The sequence below is a fragment of the Hippoglossus stenolepis genome, chromosome 1 (genome assembly GCF_022539355.2).
Source record: "Hippoglossus stenolepis isolate QCI-W04-F060 chromosome 1, HSTE1.2, whole genome shotgun sequence".
NCBI lineage: Eukaryota > Metazoa > Chordata > Actinopteri > Pleuronectiformes > Pleuronectidae > Hippoglossus > Hippoglossus stenolepis.
The window spans coordinates 28,755,287-28,778,166 of NC_061483.1; the positions used below are offsets into that span (position 1 = coordinate 28,755,287).

General features: G+C 41.5%; 1 protein-coding gene across 4 annotated transcripts in view; it reads right to left on the reverse strand.

The window, feature by feature from the left end:
- Positions 1–238: 238 nt before the first annotated feature.
- The window catches only part of znf536 (zinc finger protein 536), a 216,072-nt gene continuing 193,430 nt past the window's right edge, over positions 239–22,880 (reverse strand). For 3 of the 4 annotated variants that reach the window (XM_035157635.2, XM_035157645.2, XM_035157653.2), the window contains one exon: positions 239–3,608. In XM_035157635.2, coding sequence (XP_035013526.1) covers positions 3,328–3,608 — 281 coding nt within the window. In that variant the 3' untranslated portion in view covers positions 239–3,327. Of the gene's footprint in view, positions 3,609–19,633; positions 22,311–22,880 lie in introns of those variants that run through there. The other variant, XM_035157660.2, reaches the window with a different exon arrangement.

The following is a 22,880-nucleotide window of genomic DNA, read 5'->3' on the forward strand; positions in this document are numbered from 1 at the left end:
GGTTTTATTGCAGGAAAAAATCTAAAGACTGGATAAATCTTCAAACTGGCTTCAAAGTACATCAGAACGTGTAGAATGCAAAAAGAGAAAACAGTCAAATGTTTGACACACCTCTTTAATGAAAGATTTCGTCTTCTGTTAAACAGATATGCAGTAATAAATAATCACCAAGGATATTGTTCTTTTAAATACAAAGCTATATACTGTTAAAATGAGCACGTATGCAACAAAACCCCTCTCCTAACTTTTCCTTCCATAGGCTATAGACATCTTCTTCATTTAGGAATGTGGACAATATTTGGACACACGTTGCATACTACAGAATCCACTGCAGGCTACAGTCAATGGGCATGGTTACTGTTTTCCCTTTTTTTGAGCACCAGTGATTATAATTGAGAAAACGGAATGTCCTACTTCAATAGGAAGCTTGACGGGGATCAAACAGAATGGGGACAATGGAATGGATTATTTTGGGATTACAGCAGGGGGGGAAATGGCAATACGTTCTGAGGGATGGACAAAGAGTACAAGTCGCAGAGGAAAGACAACAAATGGCGTTCTCCAGTGTTGAAACTAAAATATATGTATTGCCTCATCTGAAGGAGATGATGAAAACATACAGATTCACATGCTTTACTAAGCTGGAAAAGCCAGGATACTGGTGCCAAACAAAATGGAATGTGTATTTTTTCTGAAAACTTTTCTTCCCCAGGTTTAGTTTTTTGCTAATATACGTAAATGTTCACTACACATACACACACACACACGTACATATGTCCAGAAAAAGCAAGCCACAGCCAACAATAATAAAGTAGTGCATTGAAATCGATAGCTTATACTACATCAGGTTATCTGGATTTCTCAGGGTGATTTGGGAAAAGACCCTACACACTCAGTTAAGGCAGTGAGAACTATTCTCCTGTTAGCTACTAAAAAACAAAAAAACAAAATGACTGCAAATACTGTTGGTTTCTGTCAGGTCAAAACTGTTTAAGTTGTAGTGACACAATTAAAACCATAATTACAGCAGTCCGACAAAATACTGAACACATTCTATCAACCTTGTGCACATACTTGTCTCTTTTTCTTCTTCTCTCCCCCTTTTCCAACCTACACTTCTGCTCACTTTCTTTCCCACTTTCCCCTCCTTGAATGCAGGAGGATTGTATTTCTGACCCTGTTGTTGTTGTTGATGTGTGTGTTTGTGTGTGAGTGTACATTGTGTTGCACTCCCTCTGGCAGAACTGTGCCACTAAGGCCCCAATGGGCTTTAAGCGTTTAGCCCTCCCCTCTGCTGCATGTGTGTGTTTGTGTGGGAAGATATTGACTTTCTTAAAGTACGGATCATTTCTCTTTATCAGAAAAACATTAACAACACCCAGCCCCCCCGACCCACTGCCACCAACACAACACAGAGCCCTACACTTTCTCATTCTCCCTGCCCAGTAGCTAACAGTTGTACAATCAACATTGATACTTTTCTGCCCTTAAAACAGTCACGTGTGATTTTACGAGATCAAACATTCTTTTTTTGCAATGTTTTATGTTACTTTTCCGCCCTCAGGAAGAAAACCCTTATGATTAAAGTAAAACACTTCTATACACACTCAAAAAAGAATGCTTCCTTTGAAAATAAACACACAACTTTTGTAATAAAGATAGGTAGTATAAGAGAGACATAAATCAGGGTAAAGTGAATGATTATCAAATTTTACATCATGTCCAAACATGTGTTGCAGCTTTTCAAGAGCCGGAGATGAATCCTGTTTTTTTTTCTGCCTTGATGCCACAATGTCTCTGTCAAACTCTTCATGTGAGATCTGTTAGCTAAGACGCCACACACCTATCTACTGTGCAGATGCAGCTGCTTATATCCGCTCTTTCCTTCTAAAGCACATGTAGAAAAATCCCCCGCAGCACAGTCCAGCTCCTTTGATGTGCAAAACGCTCATCTGTCATCATGAAGGGGCTCAAGCTAAAGCACAATCAGCTCAAACTCCCCGTCCTTCTCCCATGTGGAGCCTGTAAGGTGACGTCCAGACATTGACATTGCCAAAACCAGAGCAGAACGAGCCTTAACGTTGGCTAATGGACGCTTGAAATATGCCGCTGATTGATTTGTGTTGTACTTCCCAGGCCATTCTACTAGGGGCTCATATTAGAAAGAGTGAGAGTGAAAGGAAGGATGGAGAAGAGGAGGGAAGTGACTCGAAGGGGCTCCGGCCAGCTGGTAGGACTCAACTTGACCTCCTGGCGTACCGTCCAGTGTTGGGTTACCACTGTGTGTGTGTGTGTTTGTGTGTGTTGTTGAATTGATTTCCTCTGCGATGGCAGCCCCAGTCAGGCTGGCACCATTGCCTCCCCTCACACACACACACACACACACACACACACACACACACACACACACACACACACACACACACACACACTGACCCTGCAACACAAACACTCATAAAGTGCTCATCACTCGCACTGGGGAAATGGCAGCCGCTGGTGTTATGTTCTAGGCTGGCCATCATCCATACTGTCACTGTTCTGCTAAATCGTTCACATGGATCATTTTTCTGATACTAACATTATTTTCAGAGAAAAGTCTCCAATGAGACTTCACACTTGCTTCATGGCGTCCTTCCTCTATGATTTGTCTGAAAAGATTCCGTTAAAGGGCCCATATTGTGTAAAATACATTTTCTGGGCTTTTACTATACGTAATTACTTGAAGAGGGTCAGTAGAGACCCTCAAAGTATGAAAACAGTCACTACGCAGACTTTTTCACTCAGTCCATTCTAAGAAATATGTTATTGAAACGTCTCGTTTCGTACTTCCTCCCCCGTATGGGTCATATGGGTTTGCACTCGTCTCTCAGCCCCACCCAGCCGGCACCAGTCCAGCCTCTGAACCCACCACCTTCTATAGCTGCAAACATAACAACGGGACTTTAAGCTGTGTTTACAGCCAGAGAGAGTCAATGAGACCGGTGATAGGCCTGGTCGTGTGTCTCTCAAAGTGCAGTCAGCCAATCAGAGGAGGGCTCAAGAGGCAGGAGAAAACAGCCTGTTCTGTTCACCGACATATAATAACCTGTGTAGATTTTGTATGTGTTTACAATGTAGAAAGTGTAACTCACTGCTGTCCCACAGACATTAGTTAATCTCTTTGTATTGTCATGGTCAAGGTTTTCCACACAGTTAGTTTTATAGTGACCAACAGTCATGTGCATTGGGGAGTGTGTGGCTATGATGCTAACATGAGATAAATGCATTGTCCAACACAGACTCAAACCTCCCTCCTGATGTCATCACCCAACTCAGCCCCTGGTGGTTTCACTCGTGGTCACAAGATGAGGCCTCTCCGGCAAATGGCCCAAAGTTACTCCCATGTCTTCCGTCTGCCTCTGTCATTGGCTGATTAGACGAAACACCACCAACGACATGATCAGGGCTCTTATCTGGGATGTCCGACTCTGTGCGGGAGCGTTTGAAGCGTCGGTCGGGGTACTGGGTGTTGTCGAAAGGCATGCGGTGCACACACAGCACGTGGGTCTTCAGGTTGCCCTTCTGGGAGGCACTGTAGGGGCAGTAACTGCACTTGAATGTTCTCTGGCCTGGAGACAGAAACAGAGAAAGAAAATATTTTAACCATTTCAATCCAAAGTGGTAAATCTTTATCTGTGTCACTATGGCATAATTTGCTTGAGTTGTACCCCAGAGGAATAAAATAATTTTTCAATCAGAGGTTTCTCTCTATGTAGCGTGTAAGCAGATGAACACACACTAGGGCCTGGGTCAATAGAGTGGGGGGCTGGTACCTCTTTGGTTACAGGTTCACAACATGAGAACATTTGAGAGGACATAACATTTAAGAAACAATGATCCAAACAGACAACTTCACACGATAGCAGCTGCCAGGATTAAGAGCCGCTTGGAGTTACCAGCACTGGAATCTAACCAATACCAACAATGTAATTTACTGCACAGATCAGTTAGGGTTAGGGTCAACAGCCAGATGTTACTTGCCTTGTAAAAATAATATTAATGCTACAGAGACTGTTTTAAAAACCCACTGTGGGGTTTTCTTATTCACTTATTAGAGTTTGTCACCTGTTGTGTATCCTTGAGGCCTAACAAATTTTACAGACTTTTACACTTTTTTAAAGTTTGACACAGATCATTTACATCCATTGTTAACAGGCTCTCTGTATTTTGTTGGCACGTTATTGCTTGTTTTGCTTTGCCACCGTGTTGTTGTCCACAAGTTGGCGACACAACGGGACTCACTCACTGAAACGTTGCTCCATATGAGCGGTGAAGACTTCACACAGGACCTTTCGTCTTTAAAGGGCTGAGAGCAGAGTTTATGGACTTTTTTTAAAGCAGCACAACCATGTGTCAGTAAAACTCTTCATGACACATCTTATTAAATTCACATGGAAATCAACCCTGTTTTATTTTACAGGAAAAAGTTAAATACTTTTTTATTCAGTGAATGAGGACCTCAAGAGATTTCAATGTAAACAAAAGAAACAGCTGCACACACACAATGCACAGTCCTGGTAAATTACTCTTTTTAACGGATGAAATTATGTTTTCTGCCATGATGACTTCAAAGACTGATGAAAAAGTTTCCCTGTAGTTCTGTAAGTCACTTGTTGTGTTTTGGCGTGCCCACCACCTGCTGGCACCCTGCTCACCTGAAAGCCTTGTGTCACAGGCCACCACTGCTGTCTGTGCTGCTGCTGCTAATAAAGCATTTCAAAAACTCCACATCTTCAGCTGTAGGCTCTGAGTCTGTGTTGCCATCAGGGGGGGGGGTACCTCCAAATCTCTGCTGTGGTGAGCGCCCCGCTTCCTTGTGGGCGGTGACCAAGTTAATTAATTAAGTATCAAATGTATTAATTCTACACTATCATAATAGTCAGCTGACTGGAGTACACCACTCATTCACACTTACCTCTAAAGGCCAATTGCATATAAAAAGCCACTGGCTGACGTATTCAAACCTCTAACCCTTCTAACCCTAACTTGAACCTCCAGCACTTCAGGCCATCAGGCTTCCACTGGCTCTTGTGTGTTAACAGCATGACTGAGAGACAGAGACCGGGGGAAGAGGGTAAATCTGAGGACACAGCGAAGAGGAAGAGCGATTCTCTCATCTGCACCAGCCCAGCCGCACTGCTCCAGCTCCTTATTGATACAAACACATCCTGAAAACATTACCCAACACTTAATAACTGGCCTCACTTTGTGCAGCCAGTCAGCTCTCGCAAATTCATCTGAACTAAACTTTTGCAGCTCCCCGAGTCGATATGCATCTTATGAAAAGCGTGCATACATCTAGTCCCCTGAACACAATAGCAGTGCAGAAGGAGCCACGGTATTTTTCTCTATCTCCCCACCTTGCCACAGCTCCAGCACAAAATGTTCTCCCTAGATTGAATCTGATCATCACCGCAGCAAACACAATGGCCCTTAATAGCACCAGCCGTTTGTTTGAGGGATGCCGATTACACCGCCATCATAACCCACTTCACTTAGTTCACTCACTCACAGACAGGCAGAGAGGGCAAAATGGAGAAGGAGGGAGGGAGGGAGGGAGGGAGGGAGGAAGTGGGACGGCAGAATGAAGGGAGTGTGTGAGCCCCATCTAGTACTTTAGGTTATTAATAACAGTACATTTGCAGGTCCCGTCTTTTTTTTCTTTTCTTTATCTTTTATTCAATTTGAGAAGCTCTAAATCAAATTAACATGGGGGGGTTTAAAAGAGGCACGGGGGTAGGTGCAGGGAATATAAATAGGTAAGAGGCCAGGAATTAAAGAGGAAACATTCCATTTGAAGCACTCACTGGCATCCACACGGGGTTAGCAGGAGAGAGTACACAGGCTACTTATGGCGTATAAAGACAGACACACAAACACACACACACAGAGGTGTGCCGCGAGGATGCAGCGAGGCAACGCAGGATGCATGGAAGCAGCTACTTTGTGTTTGGCAATCTGACACAGGCTTTGGAGCCTCTCCGGCTTTCTGATATTACATTGTTTGCTTCGGAGCCAGACAAAGGAGATTGCTACAAGTTTGGAGGCTTTGGATGTTCCAGTTGTCTGAATTTCCAGATAAGCTAGTCGGCGGCACACAATGAAGGGCTGCTTTTATTTGGGTGCAGTTTAATTTCACACTCTCTTACATTACGTTAAGTCCGAGAGGCAGAATATCTCATCCCATTTTACACTTAGGGAGAGTGAGTAATGCCCCCAAACAATTCAACTTTTTCTCTTTTTGTTTGTTTGTTTGTTTCCCCTCCATACTGTTTGCCTCCATGGACTAAATAAATACATATCAAGCTCGGTGGTATCTCTGGGGAGATGTTCACATAAAGAAGAGAGAGAGAGGCTGTGATTTGAATTCAACGGCTTGAAAGAAGTTTAGATGGGATGTATAAACTTGAGTTAGTGTTGAGATTGAAATTGACTTCTGCAGAGCAACTTAGAAACACACAGGCAATACTTTGTTATGGATTAAAAATTAAAGAGACTCTGTGTCTCGCTTTCTTTCTGTCTTTTTTTTACACACACACACACACACACACACACACACACACACACACACACACACACACACACAGAGGCATTTAACAATCCACATGTCCAGCCACCGTGAAGGGCCAAACCTGCCTTCATTAATCCATGTCCTCTGGTCTGTGGCAGTAACCAAAGCAGCTTACATGCAGCACCACGTTCACCAGCATTCTTTCAAATGAAGTTTGTTCTTTCTTGTTTCATCTACCTGATACATTTGATCGGGTTACTTTTGGTTTCACATTGCAATTTAGGGAGCGAACTAGAGAGTTCTTATGACATATATGTTGTCACCACCTATGTGTTTTCTGTTTGAATGGAGAAAGTGAATGAACCATTTCACTATGTTCATTTTGCAAGTTTAACATCATTCTGGTTTTATTAATGAAGGTCCTACAAGCTATCCTGTGAGCTGCTTCCACTTCTTTTTCTTGCAATATTTCAATCAATCAGGAGCTTGAAACCTGACCTGCTAACACTAACTATCCATATATCATATTGATATGGGATGATTTATGCCTAAAGAGTTACTTGCCAGTGGCCATATGCAGGAGCTGGTGTGCCCTATAGGTATTCATGTGGAAAGTAAGGGTGGTGAATGCCCATAAGCAGTTTTGACCCTGATACTGGAGACCGGAGTTTGTGCCCCAACACAAACCTGCAATGAAGGCTTGTCTTTATATTACCCATGATCCTTCCCGATTAGTAACCAATAGGTTTGTTTGCCAATAACCCAACCGAGTGTTAAAAATACCATAACCATATTTTATGGGTCATAACTACAATATAACTCCAACCACAGATGGCAACAACACAGAATAATCCAATACTGATGTTTTTATCAACTAATGACCTTCTCATTTCCTCTCATTTCGGATTATTTTTCCCCACGTACTCGTGCTACACATTGTACAATCTGTGTTTTGCATTTGTACTTTGCTTTATTAAAGTCGTTTGTCCTTTTTGTCTTTATTAAGTTTCCAGACACTGGGTGGGTTGCCATGTTTAAAAGCCTTAAAGAGTGAAAGAAGGGAGGGAAAGAGATACAGTACATAGATAGAGGAATAAAGACAGGGGGAGAAAAAGAGAACGAGACAAACAGGAAGAGAGGGGAGAAACAGTGGTCTTGTTTTCATTAGTGTGGTATTATCTAAGCCTGTTAATTAACCCCCTCAGGTCCTCTGCGGGGAGATCAGAGGGAAAAGGGCTGAGGAAGTGGGGAGGAGGGCTAGAGGAAAGGATTCAGTGTGTGTGTGTGTGTGTATGTGTGTGTGTGTGTGTGTGTGTGTGGGTGTGTGTGTGTGTGTGTGTGTGGGTGGGGGTATCAAACTAGTGCCAAAGCCTTGCCCATGTTTCACCTGTCACACACAACACTCCTCACCCAACCCCCCTAATTCGCTGTAAGCACACACACACACACACACACACACACACACACACACACACACACACACACACACACACACACACACACACACACACACTCTTGTCACATCCCAAATCCTTCTCTTCCTCTTCTGTTGTCCAGTTCTTTTTTTTTAATTTCACTGTTATTTAGTAATCTATTCATCTAATGAAGAGGGAAGTCTTCATCATGAGTCTAGGCATAATTTCAGAAACATGTAGGTTTCAAACTACAATAATTCATGGGTATTATTTTGAGCTCACAGTTCAAGTAGATTATTAGCAGTTGTATCTGAGAAAACATGTCTTTCTCCAGCTTGAATCAGAAGAGTTTTTCTCTTTCGTTTGGCTTTGTGTCTGATGTGAAGTGACAGGGAGCAGTGTCAGGAAGGACATGAGGCCGAGCAGTTATTGAGCCGAAGTTGTAACTTACCCAAACTGCTCTTACATTGAATGGGTTGTGGCCATATGTGAAAAACACACCATGAATCTCAGGAAAGTGTGGTCTCCTCTGCGTCTTGTGGGAAGAGCTATCTTAAGACTGCAACAGATGGCGGTGCTGGCATCAAATGGCATTTAAGGACGGCTGCTTCTGGTTGGATGCCAACACGCTGTTCCTGGTCTTTATGTCCCTCACTATGTGTGTGTGTGTCTCTGTATGTGTGTGTGCATTGGGTTTGCACATGTGCACCTTAAACATTCCTTGTGTTTTACTTTGTGCATTGTTGCTTCTCCAGTGTGTAAATGTGTGTTTGTGGGTGTGAAGCGTGATCAGTCCATCAGCTTTGGTTGATGGTTTGATGTGTGTGTGTTAGTGCAGGAGCACAACTTCTCTGTGTTTTGAATTCTGTGCACGCACATACATTCATTTACACATCTTGTACAGTAGACAATAGGATACACGTTTAAATACAACGCAAGCATGTGTAGAGCATGAACTATTTATGGACATTTATGCACTGTTTATTCAAAGTGACTCACGGCTGAGGAACAACACACAGGCTTCAGTAAGACCTTGAAGTAAACACTTAGAACTAAATCTGTTCAGTGAGACAAAGTGAGAGGACATCAGGTAAAGTAGAGCTCTGTCAGTGTAATATAGAGGTTGAAGGCAGAGATTCACAGAAGGTGTGAGTAATTAAATGTGCTAAACCATCTGTCCAATAGGCTGCATGCACGTATGTGGTTAAACGTGTTGTGTGTGGTTATGTGTCACAGAAATAGCTGAACTCAAATTTTAAAGCGAGGTGGGTGGGGCTAAATTAAAACATGTTTAAAATAGGTGATATCTTATACTGTTTAATGCTGAGATTTATATTTCTCATACAGACTGTATGTACCTAAGTTTAGTTACTCTCAAAATGTAAAACTAACTTATTTTACCAGTGTACCTTGATTCATTTAATAATAAAGCATGAAACGGCCTCTATTTAAATGGTGTGTAATTGTTACTGGTCCAGGAAAAAGGGAGTAATGGAAATATAATGAGAGATTTTATTGGGCCATACAATAATATTTCTATGATGATAAAAAAAGTTAGAATCAGATGATTATGTGGAGTTGTGAGTGATTCCTCCATGGATTGGAGATTTGAGTCTGCCACACGCTGTAAACAGTGGTGCTGCAGCTTTTGATCCGAATAAGGAGATGTGCTATCAGGTGACCAGGTCAGTGTCAACAATATTCATAATTAACACCATTCAGGTTTGGTTTTTCTCCCAACTCTGCACTGAAAATATGAAAAACTGTATGCAAATGTTTGGGGGCATCCTGGGGCGAGTTACATATTTATAAATGACATTATTAGATATATTTTGTATATTATTTTAGTTTCATTTGGAAGTTAAAGAACAGAAATGCAGACCCTGCAGACTTTAAATATTATTCTTTCCAAATGTTAAGGATCTTTTCAACTATGACACGTGCAAAGGCACATGCACCCTTCTACTTGTTAAACACTTCATTTACTTGTGAAGCCTTAATTGACTCATTAGGACTCATAAGGCATGGTGGAGAATTGTCATTAGGAATTATCAGCTGATGACAGTTACTCAGATGATAAATAAATTCTCTGACTCTACAAACCTGTAACACTTAACAACTGTGGGCTTCTCTTAGCAACTGACTGAGAATCTGAAAATGGAGCTAATTGATGCCCACAAAGCAGAGGAGGCTTATGAAAATACATTACAGCACTTTTAGTTTGAAAATGTCACTGTAAGAAATGTCAACAAGAGATTGAACTATTGAATCCAAGACAAGATCTGTAAGACTGAACATTTCCCTGCTGCATTATCTGCAAAACCATGTGACTGCAGAGGAGCTGAAGGAAGCTGAAGCAGACACAGAAGAGGTGGTGCACTGTGTCAGCTGAGGCCCATGAGGTAGAGTGGGTCGTCCACTGAACAGAAGGTAGTGGACGACCTCTAAGTGTCCTTGGGCAAGATACTAAACCCTATTGGCCACCGACGACTGTGTCGACAGTGAAAGAACATCGTGTCAACTGTCACGTATTGGGATGGAAATTGTAATTGGGGTTGTGTGGCACCAACTGACACAGGAAACACTGCACACATAGAGGGGAGATTGTTTTTACCAGCCCCAACCCCCTCCAAAAATAAATACATTTACATTACTTCAAACAGCCTGAAGGGAATTTATCCTTCTCTCGACTTCCTCTTATGAATTAAGAGCATTTCCCTCAACGAGCTGGCGTGTTGATGGAAAATTGGCCTGAAGTTTGGGGAATAACAATTTGGTCTGTTTCTAAGCTTAACTAAAGAAAACCAACACACAAATAACACCAGGGGAGGCACTTAAGGAGAGGAGAGGAACTGTGGGGGGAGAGGGGTGGAGGGGGAAGGAACTCTTTCAGCATCAAAGCTTTCTAAAACGTCCCCACCAGGGACCAGGTCCCATGTTAAATACTGAACTAGATTATTAATTGCTGTACCAGTAGGACCTGTTAATAAGAACCTAAAATAGCTGCTCCTTCCTTTCTGTCTTCATCTCTTGTTCTATTTTCACTTCTCTTTTCTGGAGTCGTCCGTTTGTTCTTTCTTTTTATGCTGGTGCTCAAATGTTGATTCCCTCTCTCACTCACTCACTCACTGCTTCTCACTCTAACTTTCTCAATCAATGCCTCACAATTTCTCATCCTCATCCCTTACTGACTGACTCATTCACTCATTCACTTTCTTAAACACATTTTCTAGCTCTGCCTCACTCACTCACAGTGGTTAGCTAGTTTGTTTGGTATTCAAGCTGTGGTAAAGGTAGGTTTGGTAAGTTCTTTCAGAAACACTATTTGTTGAAATCCTCTTCCTGTCCCAAAGATGTCTGTGGACTTCACAGGACTGTAAAAGACACAATCAATCATTTAATTCAGTCTGAAGAATATTAACAATCCTCAAACATATACTAAAATTACTAAACCTGCTAAAGTTTTTGAAAATGACATGTGACAGTTGTGCACAGGGAGCTTTCAGGAGATTCCGAGGTTCAAGGTCAAGGATACACAAGAGGGGGTCTTCATATGGACACAAGGTAAACAAGACCCCAGTTGAAAGCTACAACATTCCATCACTTACACAGTTTTCCTATTCTCGCTCCCTCGCTCGCTCACTCACTCACTCACTCACATTTTCACCCATTTACTTATTTGCTTGCTTACCCATGTTTACCTTCAATCATCTACTCACTCATCCATGTGCGCTCACTCCCTCACTCAGTCAGCCATCATTTTCAGTATTTTCAGTGTGTGTGTGAGAGTGTGTGTGTGCACGCACACGTGCATGTGTGTACGGACTAGATCCCTAACTTTGCCTTATGTTTCCTCAGAGTCCTTGCTGAACTGAGGGATGCACAATCTGCTGCTGACCTGTCACTGTACACAGATAATGGATGCAACTGAACGTGTGTGTGTGTGCATGTGTGTGTGTGTGTGTGTGTGTGTGTGTGTGTGTGTGTGTGTGTGTGTGTGTGTGTGTGTGTGTGTGTGTGTGTGTGTGTGTGTGCAAAGGCTGTCATCAGTGTTTCTCAGCAATAACAAGAAAGAAAAAAGGAAAAGAGGGGGTGCAGTGGGGGGTTGATAGATATGCCGGCCACCTGCCTCTCACTCACATTCTGACACAAAGAGCATCGGCTGCTCTGCTGCATTAATCATCATGAACTTCCTCTGACCTCGGAACACAGCGATAACAGCCAAAAGTTTGAGAAACAGTTAGAAAGCGCAGAGCAAAACACCAGCCGCTCAGCACTTTGCCATAGGAAACCCAACAGAGAGGGGGGGTTACTGCTAATCAAGAATTGAACAATATGCATTACATATATATATATATATATATAAATTAAGTGAACTAAACACTGAGGCCTCAGGGGCCCCAGAGCTGGTCGAGAGATCAACTTAATGTAAAATAAAAACAATACAGTTTGATTACAGACATACTGCATCCCTAAAGAAACCCCTCATATTGTACACCTACAAAGTCAGAATGAGTATAAGAGACATAGTTACAGGAACATTAACATGGTCCCAATATATATATATATATATTTATGTGAGGACCCTGAACTGTTTTGCACAGATAGAATCAGGAGACAGAGCTTTCAAGCTATGTTGGATTTATCAAGGTTGTGTAAAGACTGAGAAGAAAACACACCTACAGTAAAGACCAAACAACAGGCGTGTGATGAAACAGAATCTTTCAAAGTGAGTGCGTTTGTTTGGTACATGTCTGGTCCATGACCTATATCTGACAACTACTTTATTCTCAGTTTGCATCACAAAACATGTAATTTTGTACATTATAAAATATTTGTGTAGATTAAACTACCCAACTTATAAAACAGTTATTTAGGTTCACTTTGAATCTGTGTTTGTGACATTAAAGTGCTGCTTCACTAAATCTACTAATGTTACGATAAAACTCTGACAGATCTCTGGTTTTATAACTTGGGAAGTTTTAGTCTTATTGTTATTATTTTGTACTTTATTCTATTTTACTAATGTATCTTTATTTACTTGTCATTGAGTAGTTCTTCATAGTACTATTGCTAGTTTTCTATCTGAATACCACCACTGTTGGTGCCTGTCTACACATGTGGTCTGTCTGTATATAATCTCTGCACAGCACATGTGGATGGAGGATCAGATACTGAAGTACACAGGAGCTATGCTCAGTGCTCACATGATAATCATATGATGCCATTTAGAAGGACAAAGGAGCATCTGTAACCTGTTGACCACACAGACGTCCCTGTGGTTCAGTGTAAAAGTTAAGATTTGTGGAAGGGGAGTAACCTGCGCACAGTGTGGCCCTGCCTGCAGTAGGAGTCCAGCTGCCACATGTAAATATGTCGTGTGAATGTGACGAGACATCTGTAACGTAGCAGGTAAAATAACAAACTGCTTATGGAACTAGATGGACCCTGCTGTATGTGTAGCACATTTCTTTGTTGATGTTTTAGTTTTATGGAGCAGGGAGAAAGATAAAGGCCAAACTTTTGCAGAGAACACTGTTTTCTGTAAAACAGATACAATGTCTGGAATAAAACATCCAACCAGGACTGACACTGTAACTACTCTATTTATCTATTAGTCCCTATATCACTTTGGCCCTATTGGAAGACAGATCTTTCTGAATATGAAGTAAGTCATTTGATTTAGTTTAGTCTTTGTTGAGACGGGCCAACAGGAATCAAGTCAGTCAAAGAAAGTAAATCAATACATGTGTGTTTGACAAATAAGATAAATTGTCCCCCTTGTTAATTTCCCTCCTCTTGTTACAGACGAAAAACTTTATTGATAAAATTATAAAACCAGAAGATTGTACTTGTTTTGTTTGTCTGAAGTATCGGTCTCCACAACGAGGACATTGTAAGATATTGTGAAACCACTGAATGCTGAAGTTTGAGGGGGATTTTCTGTGCACGGACACACAGATGGGCAGGAAGCAGATTCATGCTGATCGTGGGTCTGTTGTGTTGTGCTGGTAGAAGTTGTAATGAGCAGAGCTGCAGCTGAAGAACAGCAAGTCTTATAAACACACAGACTAAAGTGCTGGGTGTGTGTGTGTGTGTGTGTGTGTGTGTGTGTGTGTGTGTGTGTGTGTGTGTGTGTGTGTGCGTGTGTGTCTGTGTGTGTTCGTCACACTGTCTCGACCAGGTGCTAATCGAGGATTCGTAATTTGTGCAAATGGGATCAAGGAATTGTTAAATAAAAATGTCACCATCATTTTAATCATGCCTATCTGTGTCTTTATGTTTCTTCCATGTATGAATTAATGAGTGAATAACTATGTCTGTGTGTGTGTGTGTGTGTGTGTGTGTGTGTGTGTGTGTGTGTGTGTGTGTGCGCATTGCGGGTGATTGAAAAATGCACTAGACCACAGGAAAACTGCTCCTGTGCCACGGAGCTGCAGAAACTTTCTCCGTCTGAACTTATCAACTCGTCTCCAGGTGCTGTTTTTTTTCTGTTTTTGTTTTTTGCGAGGCAGGTAACATCTGCATTAGACAAGAATAACTCTTTTTCACAGAGATCAGCCTGTAAACACGATCAGGACTCGATCATGTTTTGCATTTTTAGAATGGGATCCTGCGTGCAGAATAATCTAACTCTGAATTATCTACCAAGGAGCTTAAATCCCTTCACATCCAACCACCACAACTTTTTAAGACCTCTCCCTTTAGAGCTGTTATTTATCCCCTTTCATAAGCTCTCCCCTCTTTTTTATCTCCCCTCTTTATTTCCTCTCCTCGTCCTCCTCCTCTTCTTTCTTTCCTGACTTTCCTCTTTCTGCCTTCACTTTCTTTACCAGGGGAAGCCTATTTGTCTGCTTTAAGCGAAATCACTCAATTCTTTCAGGAAGAGACTTTGGAGACCGGTGGTAACCAAGAGAGAGAACAAGAAAGCATGTGTGTGTGAGTGAGAGTCCACCTTCCAAATAAGTTCCATTAATCATGGGCCAGAGTCTAATGTAACTAATATTTTACAATTAGAGGAGACAAGATGGAGCTGGGGGCCATCTATCTCCCTTACACCACATGATCATCGATTCATAAGAGCCGGGGAGAAGAAGAGGGAGGCCACAGGACACTCGCCCCGCGTACAGCGCACACTCAGGAAAACACACACTTTGCTGGGCCCACACTGACTCACACGCAGACGTTACACACACCCACATACATAAGCACAGATGCTGAGCAGGAAACAGAAGGATGCATGAGAATGAGGGGACAAGCTGTCACATTAGCATTTGTTAGTATACGATCTGCTGAAAATCAGGTCTGTGACTCGGTTATTTTCCCTTATTGATCACACTACTGAATACTTCTCTGATTCATTTATTCATGGTTCTGTGATAAAGGGATTAGACAACAGTGAGAACTGCTGACTACATTTTCTCACATTTGGGCTTTTTGAATCAGGATTTATTTTTATTTTTTATGAATTAATCACTTATTGATTATGTCACATTTGTGCTGTACATTTTATATTTTGTAAAAAATCAATTACTATTTTTGAAATCAAGTCTTTCATTTGCAGTGTATTCATTAATCCACTGTCACGACGCTTTCAACAAAACTAACCCAGTTTTTCTGTTACAAATAAAATAATAAAGAAACATGACGTCTAAAAACTGATGCAGTGATTTTAGGTACTTTTTGTAGTCTAATCAATAGTTTTCTTAAAACCTATAGAAAAGAAAGGAAAACTCATTCACCTTCACACAGCACAAACACACGGGTGATAAGAAAACCTAACTACTCACCTCTAAACTTGTGTTTAACAGAAATACCACATAGTGTAAAACCAGTCTTACTCAGCCCTCCTCCTGAAAACAGCACTGAGAGCAGGTCAGATTTGACACGTTGAAGGAAAGAAAAAGTCTTTACTCTGACCAAGAAGATGGAGAGAGCGACAAAAGTGTCAGATCAGTCCGGGAGAAGATTTGAAGATTTGAAGATAGTGGAGAACAGACAACGAAGAGGGAGCAAACGAACGACAACACAACAACATCACTGTTTGCTAAAGTGAGTCCTGCTCCGTCCCTCCTATTGAAGAGAATGGTAACGCCCCTATTTCGCTGGGAAAATTAGATTTATAATTGTTTTTGATCAGTAATTGATTATTAATAATAGTATTATTTAATGTTCCTTCATTTAATTGATCAGTTATTTTGTTTGTAAAAGGTTTTTAAAAGGCCTTTAACGCAGTGTGACAAATAAAACTGTGACGGATAATAAATGATTTATTTATAAATGTTTCTGTTGGTGTTTAAGTTGTTTTTTTCACACAATAAGAGGTTCACACACACACACACACACACACACACACACACACACACACACACACACACACACACACACACACACACACACACACACACACAATCTCTGCAGTGCAACATGCAACTTTCTAAGAGATGAACACTCCAGCCTCCAGCTCGGCACCAAAACCTGGTCTGCTGCGCCCTCTAGTGGCCTAACAACAGAGCTGCATGACAAGACCCAGCCACTCTAATGTAAAGGAGGGTAAATTAGAGGGAGCTGAACAAATGAGCAGAAAGATGGGTTCATCTGCAGGTCACCATCTGCCTGACGACCAACCGAAATGCAAAGAGGCTGCGACCGCCGCAGAGCGTCATCTCAAACTCATTGATCCACATGTGGACGCACGCGCACGCAGACAATTATGAAACACCCTGGCATGCATGCACAAACATGTGCTTACACACATGGCTGCACAACATGCCATGGAGGGAAACAAGGGGAAATGGATCAGAGAGAGAGAGAGAGAGAGAGAGAGAGAGAGAGAGAGAGAGAGAGAGAGAGAAATAAAAGACAGAGCAAATGATGAGAGCGGAAGTTAAATGAAGGGCAGAGTGGTGTTCATCACTCTGTGAAAGGAGTCGCTTAAATGTTGAAACTGCTCAGCTGAGCAACACACACACACACACACACACACACACACACACACACACACACACACAACACACACACACGCACAACAGGCCGGAAAGGTGACCTAATGTGTTCTTTAATCAGACACATGTGTGCTGTTACATGGAGACACACACCTACTCAATTGTTTATATAGATACACACATTAAAGCATGATGCAGGCCCACACCCCCTCATACACACACATATGCATACAAAGTTTATAGTGCACTCACAGACTCACACAGGCAAAGCGAGTGATGATTGTTTCTTTTCTCATATCTAGCCATTGGAAGCATCCTTCTTTTGGTTACATGTATACGTGTGTGTGTGTGTGTGTGAGGGTGGGTGTGTTGATATAAACCAGTCAAACAGTTACTTTCTCCGGATGTGAGTGTTATTGGGAACAGACTTTACAGATTTGTGGCATGAGCCCCCTCTACACACACACACACACACACACACACACACACACACACACACACACACACACACACACACACACACACACACACACACACACACATCTGGTGCAGTGCAGCTGATCCGTTTAAAAATTAGTCAGGCATTGACCTAGGCAGCCTCCCAGCGGCCCAGCAGCCTTTGGGGTCCTGACGTTAGGTTAACACAAATACGGATTCCATCAGTGCAGTGTGGATCAGGTTTCACGTGACAGAGGGGGGCAATGAAAGCGTGAAATATTGGTTCCTTTGAACAGCAGAGTCAGCTGAAGTGAGGCTGTGTGGGGAGGACACACGTGTTGGAGTGAACTTTTAATGTGAGGTGGGAGAGTTGCTGTCATCTTTACTGCTGTGATACAGGAGCAGCAACACTTATTTATGTGTGTGTGTGTGTCCTCACACACACACAGATCAGCACGGTGTTTATTAGATTCTAATGGCTCACGTTGACCTCTAACCTCTGACTGTCACCTCGACCAACAGAGTTCAAGGCCACTGACCCGTCTTCTCCTTTGATTCAATAATTTGAACTACATTTTAGGGACAATATATATTTATACTTTTTGTGGATTCCAGCATTTAAATATAGCTCATTAAAGATGTTCAGTACAACAAAGTGTAAACTGCAGACCTAGATACTACACGAGTTTTAATTATCATGGCTGAACACATAAACAAGACGACATCATGTTGTCATAGATTATCTGATTAATATTTGAACTCATTCCATTTCAGAAGACAATGGGATGATTTAAACTTTATAAAAAGGAGGAATAACTTTTTTTCTTTCATTATAAGCTTCTTCATTCACTTGTTGATGGGGGCTACACATTTATTTTTACCTCCACCAAGGACTTCATGTTTTCAGCCCTCGTCTGTTTGTTTGTTGGTTAGTGTTTTTGTCTGTTTCACAAAAACAACTGAATGGATTTCCACAACACTCTGTGGAAGGAAGTGGTTTGGGGGAGGGAAGAGACCATTACAGTCTGGTGTGGATCGGGCGGATTTTATGATGTTTTTTTTACACTGTGAGAACATTTCAACATTTTCACTGATTTCCTAGAGAATAATTCATGCAGCTTGATGAAAATAATCAGACGTCATAAGGGAGCAGATATGTATGAGTGTGTGAAATGTGGTGCAGCTTGATTGAATCTAAAAGGACGTTTGTGCCTCGGTGGAGGTGTGTGTTCTACTGAGAGCCTTTCTGCTTAAAACTGATTTCAGAACATTCATGGTGCTGCACTCACTGACCTGTTTGTCCCCAAATTAAAACATAAATATAAGGATTGTACTATATTGTTTTGTAATACATACAAATATTTTGGACTTTATATGGAATGGGTGAGTCAAAAATGTTGATATTAAATAAATTGGTAAGACGTTCACTGACATCATACTAAATGTCTCATCCTCTGTCTTTTTCATTGTAATGTTTGAGCACTCACGGCACTTAATGTTAGGTAAAGGTCATAATCTACTTTAAACGTTAAAGTTCAATTTAATTCCATTTAACCAAAACCATGATCCCAACCTTAACCACAGTGTTTTGTTTACAAAATAAGACGCACCCAGGAACAGAAATGTGGATGTGAACCCTGGTCTCTGCTCAAACAGAGTTTATACTCTCGCCACCCCCCTAGTCACCACCTGTAGCTATGGTGCGGTTCATACATGTGGTGCTATGTTCATTTAAAACAAGACTTGTCTGCAGAGGACCTAACCTGAAGTTATACTTTTCTTCTCTTTGATACTGAAACTCACAGACATGCTTTTTTGTAGCTGTTTCATAGTCTGTGCAGATTATATGGATCTGGTCGAATGTGGACTGGGCCAGAGGATAAAAAACATAATGTAGCAACTGGATGGGAAACAAAGAAGTAAAATAATCACTGCACATCTCTGATCTGGAAGCGATTTGCTGTAAATGGAATTTTCAAATCTTCCCTTTACATATTTCCATGTGGGACACTCAGAGCATGCTCATGTGTTTCCCATCATCCACACACTGTTTATGACCTCTTCCTCACGGCCACACAAAGTGGTGCAGACAATAATTTAGTTGTGTATATTCCACATCGTGATCACGGTCCGTGAAGCTTCACCATCAAACTGACTGAGAGATAATAAATTGGAAGTGAAGGACTACTCTCCAAACTGTTTCCTCACATGGCACAGTGACACTCACCTTCCTGATTCTCGCTCTGTCAGAAATGAAGAAATTAAAAACATGAAACAGGCCGTTGCTCTGTGACAATCCTTTTTTTTTTTTTTTGTTTGAATACATTTTATTTTTATTATAAGTACAGTTCAGTAGTTACAAAACGAAGCATCTGCCATGAGGATACAGCAAAACATAAAGAGTGTTCAGCTCACAAGACAGGTTTTTGTACATAACATGTGGCGTGGAATGCTCATTATTATAGCTGGTTCATAGGCGAGACTCTCGCCGTTCATCTCTCATCTTTACACCCCTGGAAAACAGATGGGGTCAGAGGTCAAAGCCATTGGACAGTGCCTCTAGCAGGATGAATCTGATTGGTTCACTCAGACCCCATTTCCTGAATTCCTCCCTTCCAACACCCTGTCACATTTTCCAACAACCACTGCTTCTCACTTTTCATGTGTCTCGCTGTTATTATTTTAGTTTTAAATCCCCTCTTTTCCTGGTATATTGAAAATGAAAGAATGGTTAATTGTAATCTACATGAATCAAATTAAAAAAAGAGAAAAAAAAACAAAACAGGCTGTACTGCAGCGAAATCTCTTGGCGTTGGAGTTTGAGCACAGAATCATGCTGCTGCTGAAGAAGTATTGGGCCGATGCTGCAGGCCAAAAGGGGATTTGCATACAAAAGAAATCTGGGTAACAATTTGTCAAAGCCACATACAGTATAGAGGTTGGTCAAACTTAAAAGAAAAATTAGGAGGTATTATATTTGGACTGTATATACCGACTTAGAATTTTTCTCTGGGTTCACAAAAAATGACGTAGAAACATTTCACAAAGCCAAGGGACACACAAACACACACCTTCAGTTCAGTTAGTTATCTAGTTTTATACTGTATAGGTTGGATTTATAATACTATCACAGTGCCAAATACTTCTGAGAACCAAAACAAATGAAAGAAATAAGAAAGGATAAAGTCCCTCTATTCATAATGGATCCTGTATATATGGGGGCAAATATGTTTGCAGCACAGGAGACGATTGTCATCTTTTTCCTCTTTTTCTTTTTTTTTTTTTTGATCAGTAAATGGAGAAGGCATTAATGTACAGTACATATAAAATAAAAAATAAAATCAACCCTACATCCTACAGTCTAGCACAGCTACATAGCTTTGTAGAAGCAATAACAGATGACTTGTATCTAAGGCTATACACAATATGTCTTTTTTCCCAGTTTTTTGTTCTTTTTTATTCTCATTTTAAAGTAAATACATCAAACCATTTTCAGTAGTCATTAACACTGTGCAACAATGATCGGTGGCAGTATCTTACAAACATCTGCAACACTAGAGTTCTTGAGGTTGACATGAGGGATGAAGCGAAAGGGTTGGAGGGTGATAAAGAAAGAAACATTTCCCCCACATTACCTTTTTTTTGTTTGTTTTTCAGATCTTTTTTTTTTTTTTCTTTTGAATTCTTCTCTGTCAAACTCTAGAAGGATGCCGACCTTTTCAGAACGTGGCTGTGCAATCTACTGTCATTTGTTTGCTTGTCCTTGTCACGAATCTTTTAAAACTTTTGTTTTCACTTTTGCTTTTCTTTTTTTAAACTACTGTATATCTCTCTATGTACATTAAGCATCTATGGCTGCTGTGATGGATGATACAGAACAAGAAAAATAGACAAAGGAAGCCAAATGGCAGGGTGAAGGCCTGTACTGGCCTGGTTATGCAGAGGGGATTTAGTATTGTAAGTACATTTAGGGAATATTCAGTCCTCTTCACAAGTATCATTAGCACCACCATCATCAAAGGTCAGCTATATGTGTATTTTTTTTTCTACCAGCAATATCATCTCTGGAAACAAACTTGTGTTGTAGATTGTCATGTGGTGCCCCTATCCTTTGTCAACCATAATCCGAGTGATGCATGGCCGTGGGACACAGAGACAGAACGGCTGATAGGAGAGCCCAAAGTGGCTGGTCTGACAGGAAATGTGCTTGGTCTCCGTCAACAGTCCGGTAACATTGAGTTGCTATTCTACAGTAGAATACATTCCAGTACAATATAATGGCGGTCCGTGGACTTGTGAAATAACTGTTGTCTTCAATTTACAGGAGAGAAAGGTCTTTAAAAGCCTATTTGATTAAGCACAACACTTCAGTCCTAACTAAAAAAAGAGAGAGAGACATACCTTTCTAGCTCAAGGAATGTTTTAGAAACTGTGGGGCCAGTTAAAGGAGTTGCTACTCAGACAGGTAGTTTCATTAAAAGAAAAAAAAAACATTGTAGAAGATAAGACAACAAAGACAAGGGGCATTCAGACCACAGGAGACAAAACAGGAAAATTGTTGTCACTTTGCTTAGTGTCCAAGAACGCTTGCAAAAGCCGTTTGGTCCATCACATAAATCCAGCCCCAAACTGTCCTTCATATAGTTCTCACCTTCTCTTCACTCTGACGGTAGTATGTGTTTTTCATCTTAAATAAAGTCTTTTGTTATAGTGTATTCCTTCATTTATCCTTCATCCTCATCTTCCTCCTCATCATCACCGCCTTCATCCTCATCCTCATCATCCTGCCTTGCTCCGGTCTGGGCCATTAGTCTTTGTTTACAGCTTGGGCATCCAGCCCCTCAGGGTCGCCTAGGTTATGGTTGTTAGGGTGGTTAAGGTCGCTGTTAAGATGGTTGGGGTCGTGGGTCAGCGCGGGGTCATGGGTCATGGGCTGGTCCTCGTCTCCCACCCACAGATGCACTACGGCCAATGAGAGAACAAGAGGCAGATTAGCACCACGGGCCCAACAAACCCCAACCTGCAGCACACATGCACACGTACACACACACACACACACACACACACACACACACACACACACACACACACACACACACACACACACACACACACACACACACACACACTGCACTGTCAGCAGGGCCAAATGAATAGATTGAATATTTGAGACTGTGAAGACTTCAAAGAGTCCTTTCACCCAAATTACAGAAAAAAAACATATTCACAGATTGTCTTTAAGATTTGGTTTAAATTTCCAGGAGGTGGATGGACCTCACTGTCAGCAGTGTGTGTGTTGGGACAGAGACATGTCCTGAAGTACAGGGGGGACATGTGTTGGTGCTGCTGTTGGAGGTGTTAACTGTCCAGTGATGTGACCCTTGACTGACAGTTAGGACCAGGCGCAGAAAAAGAACTGTCCCTGTCTTCTTGTGTGTTGTTAATACAGTAGTACAGTAATATGCTGGTGATATGTGGTTAGTATGACACATTCAGGGTGGACAAAATAACACGAACACCATGAATTAAATA